The sequence below is a fragment of the Portunus trituberculatus genome, chromosome 36 (assembly GCF_017591435.1).
Source record: "Portunus trituberculatus isolate SZX2019 chromosome 36, ASM1759143v1, whole genome shotgun sequence".
In the NCBI taxonomy this organism is placed as follows: Eukaryota; Metazoa; Arthropoda; class Malacostraca; order Decapoda; family Portunidae; genus Portunus; species Portunus trituberculatus.
Genome location: NC_059290.1, coordinates 7601594 through 7609093, shown reverse-complemented (window position 1 = coordinate 7609093; position 7500 = coordinate 7601594). Strand labels below are relative to the sequence as shown.

The 7500-nt window shown below is 43.5% G+C and overlaps 1 protein-coding gene across 1 annotated transcript in view; it reads left to right on the top strand.

Moving 5' to 3' along the window:
- LOC123513464 (protein TRACHEARY ELEMENT DIFFERENTIATION-RELATED 7A-like) overlaps window positions 1–7500 on the top strand; it is a 51784-nt gene that overhangs the window by 14674 nt on the left and 29610 nt on the right. Inside the window, exons 2-3 of the mRNA XM_045270627.1 lie at window positions 479–688; window positions 1234–1408. Coding sequence (XP_045126562.1) covers window positions 479–688; window positions 1234–1408 — 385 coding nt within the window. The remainder of the gene's footprint in view (window positions 1–478; window positions 689–1233; window positions 1409–7500) is intronic.

Below are 7500 nucleotides of genomic sequence, written 5' to 3'. Positions count from 1 at the left end.
ACGTTGTGCACTCTCAGGCATCTAACCGTGCATTCAAGATCTAATAGCTAAGATTCAGTGACAAGTATATCACTAATAATGTGACTAATTCATAATCAGTAAAAGACTAAAAACTTTTTTTTCTTTAAAATCTGGGGGAATTGTATTCATAGATGCAAGGGGAGCGTGGAAGGAAGGACAATTTCCTAGAGGGGGCGTGATAGCAAAAGGGTTAAGAGCCAATGGCCTACAGGTAATACACTAACACTGCTCATAACCGTGGCCAACACTGGATAATGAACTCATGAACACACCCACCCTGAATAACCTTGACTATTCAGAACATCATGAAGAATTTTACACTGAATTTCAGGTACAAGCTGTGAACACACACACACACACACACACACACACACACACACACACACACACACACACACACACACACACACACCTGCCCTCAATAACGTCCCATAGCCTGCAGCCACGCCACCGTCAGCCACACCAGCAGCGCCGACCCTGCCCTACCCAGCCCACCCCTGCCGTGCCCTCATTACCCAGTGTGCCCTGCAGGAGGAGTCACGCCCGCGCCGCCGCCACATCCCCCTCCAGCGCCACGTGTTTCAGCCGCCGCGACCCAAAATGTTAGTTTCCCCGGCACGCCTCACATTCCTCCGCCAGGTTAACCGCGCCTCGCCACGCCCCTCAGGTACTGAAGGGCACACGCCGCCACCGCCGCCGCCACCATCACCACCACCACCCAGGCAACCCTCACGCCGGCACAGTTACGTACTTGTAGGAGGAAAACAGTGTCTTTAACCCTCCTCCAGGTTACGATCCACCTATCCACACCTTATTGCTTCTCCTCTCCCATCTAAACATCTGGTCTTCTCTATCTTCCTCTTACTTCTACATTCTATTCTTCTTCCCCTTCATCATCTATACGCCTTCTCCTTTACCATACGTAAACATCTAGTCTTTTCTATCCTCCTCTCTCACTTCCTATATATTCTCTTTTATTTCTCCTTCATCATCTACGCTCCCCTACATTCTCCTCTCCTCCCCTACATCTATACGCCTTCTACTCTCCCATACGTAAACATTTATTCTCCCCTACATTCCTCTCTCACTTCCCATACATTCTCTTCACTTCCCCTTCATCCACTGGTCCCCTACACTCCCTTCTCCTCCCGAACACCTATACAACTTCCCATACACACCTGCACCTTACCATACACATACCTTACCATACAGTCCCTATACCTTCCCTCCACCACATATCCCTCATTCCACCTTCCACCTCTCCATGCCTCCACAACCACCGTCTCTCTCCACATCCCCTCACAGAACCTCCCCCAGGCGGCACCACACACGCACCGCCTATCAGCAGCCCCACTAATGCAGTCACCCCGCCTGCCGCCCTCCACTCGTGAGATAACACTTATCTTTCGAGTATAGAGAAGCTGAGGTGCCGACAGTGATGCTGGTGACAAAGGGAAGCACGAGGAGGAGGAGGAGGAGGAGGAGGAGGAGGAGGAGGAGGAGGAGGAGGAGGAGGAGGTGTTGTAACTAGGAAAAATATCATACAATTAGGTGAAACTGTTAGGGTGAAGAAGAGGAGGAGAAAAGGGAGACGGAAAGGAGGAAAGGAGAGAAAATGAGAGGATAAAAGGAGGAGGAGGAGGTGTTGTAACTAGGAAGATAATGATAAAAAAATAGTTAAAACTTTTAGGTGGAGGAGAAAAGAGAGGAGGAAAGGAGGAGAGAAAATGAGAGAGGAGGAAAGGAGGAGGAGGAGGTGTTAGGAGGAGGAGGAGGAATACAAAGGAATACAAAGGAAAGCCAAACAGCAACAGACCTGTTGGTCCTTTCGAGGCTGTTTGGTAACTACTTCTAACTGGCTACAGATAAGAGAGACAGGACAGTACAGGAGAAGGCTCCTCCCCACCCACCACTCCCTCCAGCTTTCGCTGGCATGGAAAATAGCTTGGAAAAGTACCATGCAGTATGGAAAAACTGACATGGAATTTTCACAGGAAAGGATGAAAGGAGATTCTATTATTCACCCTACGGTGAACTCTACATATCTATCTATAAGAAAGTTAATATAGTATCATGTTTAATTATTCAGACAAGAAGAGAGCTTGTTGGGGTTATTCTTTAAATATTTATCAATTTTGTTTTTGAATGATGCAATGGAAGTACTGTTTACTATTTCTGAAGGAAGCTTATTCCAAATGTTAACTATTCTATTAAAGAAAAAGTGCTTTGCCTCGTGGGTTTTAAAGCGTTTTGGTGTAATTTTAAATCCATTATTCCTTGTTATGGTGGAATGATCAATAGTAAAATATTTATTGACATCAAGGTTGTTGTATCCCTGAAAAATTTTGAAAACTTCGATTAGGTCTCCTCTTATCCTGCGCTTTGTTAAGCTGAATAAATTTAATGCTTCCAGTCGTTCCTCATACGGCTTGTTTCTCAATCTCGGAATCATCTTGGTCACTCTACGCTGGATCCTTTCCAGTTTTTCAATGTCTTTTCTGTAATATGGTGACCAGAACTGCACACAGTATTCAAGCTGAGGACGCACCAATGAGTTATATAAAGTAAGGATAACTTTTTCTGATTTAAATTCAAAGGTTCTTCCAATGAACCCAACTAATTTATTTGCATTCTTTACTGCTTCTGTGCAGTGTTTGCTCGGCTTGAGATCTTTAGACACCACAACACCAAGATCTTTTTCATTCTCAGCACTTTCCAGAGGTACATTACTCATTACGTATTTTGCTTGTACATTGTTACTTCCAATGTGTAAGACTTTACACTTTTCTATATTGAATTTCATTTGCCATTTTTCTGCCCAGCGTGTCAGTTTATTTAAGTCACACTGTAGTTCTTGCCATTGTGACGTTGATGTAACTTTGCTCATTATTTTGGTGTCGTCCGCGAATTTGCTTATTTTACAAGTGATTCCTTCATCAATATCATTAATATAAACAATGAAAAGAACTGGTCCTAATACAGAGCCTTGAGGAACACCACTTTTCACATTGTGCCACTCTGATTCTTTTCCATTTATAACAACTCGTTGCTTTCTGTCAGAGAGCCAGTCTTCCAGCCATTTCAGGGTATTTCCAGCTATGCCGTGAGCTTTTACTTTGCTGATTAGCCTCTTGTGAGGGACAGTGTCGAAAGCTTTCTGGAAATCAAGATAAATAACATCCACTGCTTTTGTCTCGTCATACGAGTTAAAAACTTCATAAAAGAAGTCTAGTAGGTTTGTTAAGCAGGATCTCTTGTTTCTGAAACCATGTTGTGAATCCTTCATGATCTTATTTTCTTCTAAAAATTTGACAATCTTATCTCTGATTATCGTTTCCATCAGCTTGCACACTACTGAAGTAAGGCTGATTGGTCTGTAATTAGCTGGGAGTGATTTATTTCCTTTCTTGAAAATGGGCGTGACATTTGCTAGCTTCCACTCCTGGGGACTTTCCTGCTTGTAAAGTTTTATTGAATATAATCGTGAGTGGTTTCACGAGCTCATTTTTCGCTTCTTTGAGAAGCCTGGGTGATATCTTGTCTGGTCCAGGCGTTTTGTTTACGTTCATGCTGTTCATGACTGTGAGGATTTCATTTTCTGTAACTATGAAGTCAGGCAGTGTTTTGCCTTGTGCCTGAGGCTCTGGCATGGGCAGACTATTTTGGACATCTTCAGTCGTGAAGACTGTTGAGAAGAATCTATTTAGGACGTTTGCCATTTCAGCTTCGTTATCTATTTGGTTTCCGTTTTCTGTTATGAGTGGACCAATTGTTGAGGCTAAGACTCTTTTGGATTTTACATAACTGTGAAATTCCTTTGGGTTGGTTTTACAGGAGTTTGCGATCTGAGCTTCTACAGATTTTTTGCTGCTTTTTATCAACTTTTTTGCTTTTCTACGCAATCTGTCATGCTCTAATTTATCATTATTATGCTGTGTTAATTTGTATTTGTTGTATGCTTCTTTCTTTGCTAGAAGACAGCTTTTAATTTCATTATTCCACCATTTCGGTTTGGTGTTTAGTATTTTCCTTCTGTTTCTTAGTGGTATACACATCTTAGCTGTATCATTTATCTTTTCAGCAAACACCTCCCATGTCTTATCTACATCTGGTGTTTCCAGCAGTATATTCCAGTCAATGGATGCAAGCTGCATACGGAGTCTTGTGTAGTTTGCACGCCGATAGTCTGGCACTTTTTCTTTACTTTCATTCACTTTTCCTTTGTCAAAATTTATGGTGAATTTTAAGGTGCGATGATCGCTGGAACTGAATTCTGGTCCAATTTCCACATTTTCAATAGTATTCTCATCATTTGTTAGAACGATATCAAGGATATTGTTTCCTCTTGTCGGATGCTTGATGTGTTGGTGGAGGGAGCTTTCAAGCATGCTATTATACAGCTGCTGGCCAGCGTGAGCTGTCAGTGGTTCGCCCCACCTTGTGACTGGAAGGTTAAAATCTCCCATAATTATGCAATTGTTTACGCAGCAAATGTCCGCGATTTGTTCATACAATTGTTCGTCTGTGGCGGGTGACTGGGCTGGAGGACGATAGACGAGACCTAATGATATTCTTCGGGATTTATTTTCTATATGAATGAAATTGACATCTATGTTTGCAATGGTTGAAGTTGGCATCACACGAGCACGAAGATTACTTTTAACGTAAAACATTACACCGCCCCCTGTACGGTGAGATCTTTCGCTACTAAAAATGTTATAGCCATCAAGTGAGTATTCTGCGAGGTAATCTCTGTGTGTTGTATTAATCCAAGTTTCTGTGATGCCGATGATGTCATAGTTTTCTTGATGTATAAGAGCTTGGAGCTCATTAAATTTATTTCGTAAACTACGGGCATTGAAATAGCAAGCTCTGATCTTGCCTGAATCTGAAGATGAACTTACGACGCTGAAGTTCCTTCTGCCACCTGCACGTTTTTGATCTGTGGAGACAAACTTTATCATGAATTAATCTCCCCATCCTGGCTGCTCCCACTGCATTTAGGTGGAGACCATCTCTGTGAAATAATTTGTGTTCATTATAGAAGTCATTCCACATGTTAAGAAACTCGACGTTTTCCTGTTGGCAAAGAGTCTTCAATCTGTTATTAGTACTGAAAGCAAGGTTATAGAGAAGGAGGAGGAGGAGGAGGAGGAGGAGGAGGAGGAGGAGGAGGAGGAGGAGGAGGAGGAGGAGGAGGAGGAGGAGGAGGAGGAGGAGGAGTGGATCAAGTAGCCACACGGGGCGTCACGGTGTAGAGTCATCACCCCCACACCTCGTTAATCAGCACAGCACGACTCCTCACGAACGACCCCCTCTCATCACCACCCCAAAACACCACCCCTTACTCTAATTTCCCCCACGAACGACCCCTCCACAGTACAATTACCCTAAGGGCGACCACCTACCCTTCAGTACCCCAAAGACGACCCCTACAGTATAATTTCCTTTAACGACTCTCTCTCTCTCTCTCTCTCTCTCTCTCTCTCTCTCTCTCTCTCTCTCTCTCTCTCTCTCTCTCTCTCTCTCTCTCTCTCTCTCTCTCTCTCCATATGTACGACTCCTAAGGTTTTCCCAAGGGAGTCTTCAAGGGGTCCTGTGAAGCTTAGTCCCTGAAAGACCCCCCAAGGAAGACCGTCAATAAGACTTTAATCTTAAGGACATCCCAAAATACTACCACTACTACTACTACTACTACTACTACTACTACTACTACTACTACTACTACTACTACTACTACTATTACTACTACTACTACTACTACTACTACTACTATTCTAATAACTACACCACTACTGCTACTACAACCACTACTACTACTACTATTACTACTACTACTACTACTACTACTAATACTACTAATACTAATACTGCTACTACAACCACTACTACTACTACTATTACTACTACTACTACTACTATTACTATGTACTACTAACACTACTACAACAACAACAACAACAACAAACAACAACTACTACTAATAATAATAATACTAATACTACCACCACCACCACCACCACTACTACTACTACTACTACAACTACAACTACAACCACAACCACCACCACCACCACCACCACCACCACTACTACTACTACTACTACTACAACTACAACTACTACAACCACCACCACCACCACCACCACCACCTAACCTAAGCTAACCTAACCACCACCACCACCACCACCATCCCCACAACCCCATACCATAACAAGGACTCATTATCATCCTCACCCCCACACCCCCTCTTCTTCACTCCCCTCACCCCGGGGCAGGAGGAAAAGGTACAGTGGGTAGGGGTGACTATATATCCTCCTCCTCCTCCTCCTCCTCCTCCTCCTCCTCCTCCTCCTCCTCCTCCTCCTCCTCCGCCTCATTACCTTTCTTTGAGGGGTGATGAGGGGTGGTGAGGGGTGATTATGGGGTGGTGGTGATGGGGAAGGGCAGGGAGAGATATGGGGATGTAGGGAAGAAAAGGCAAGGACGAGGGAGTGAGGAGGAGGAGGAGGAGGAGGAGGAGGAGGAGGAGAGGAGGAGGAGGCAAAACAAAGTGACTGAAGGAAGGAAGGAAGGAAGAAGGAAGAAGGAAGAAGAAAGAAAGAAAGAAAGAAAGAGAAAGAAAGAAAGAAAGAAAGAAAGAAGGAAGGAAGGAAGGAAGGAAGGAAGGAAGGAAGGAAGGAAGGAAGAAAAGGAAGGAAGAAAAAGGAAGGAAGGAAGAAAAGGGGAAGGAAAAGGAAGGAAGGAAAGAAGACAAAAGAAAAAAGAAAAGAGAAAATGAGAGAAAAAAAGAAACCAAAAAACTGAAAAACCGAAAAAGAAATCAACAAAAACAGGAAAAGAAGAAACCAACGAACAAACGAAAGAACGAAGGAAGGAAAAAAACTATAAAAAAAAAGTAAAAAATCTTAACAGAACCGAACACAAGAAAACATCAAAATAATCCTTAAATTAGAAAACGAACAGGTAAATTCACGAGTACAGGTAACAAGTAACAGGTGAACTTGTGAACTAAGGAACCAGGCACCGGGAGGGGAGATAAGGACTTGAGAGAGAGAGAGAGAGAGAGAGAGAGAGAGAGAGAGAGAGAGAGAGAGAGAGAGAGAGAGAGAGAGAGAGAGAAGGTGGGAAGGTGAGGGTAAAGGAGAAGGGATGGAGGGATAAATGGGGAAGGAGAGAGATGGGAGGGATAAGAGAAAGGTTACCAGAGAGAGAGAGAGAGAGAGAGAGAGAGAGAGAGAGAGAGAGAGAGAGAGAGAGAGAGAGAGAGAGAGAGAGAGATTTGAATGCTATAACTGTGGTAGAGATAAGATTTGAATGCTATAACTGTCACAAGAGAGGACATGTCAACGCCGCTGTGGTTAGAGGAGGAGGAGGAGGAGGAGGAGGAGGAGGAGGAGGAGGAGGAGGAGGAGGAGGTGTTTTAAGTATTTTTTCTCCTAAGACGTGTTTGATGTGCCTTGTAACGTGAGAACAACA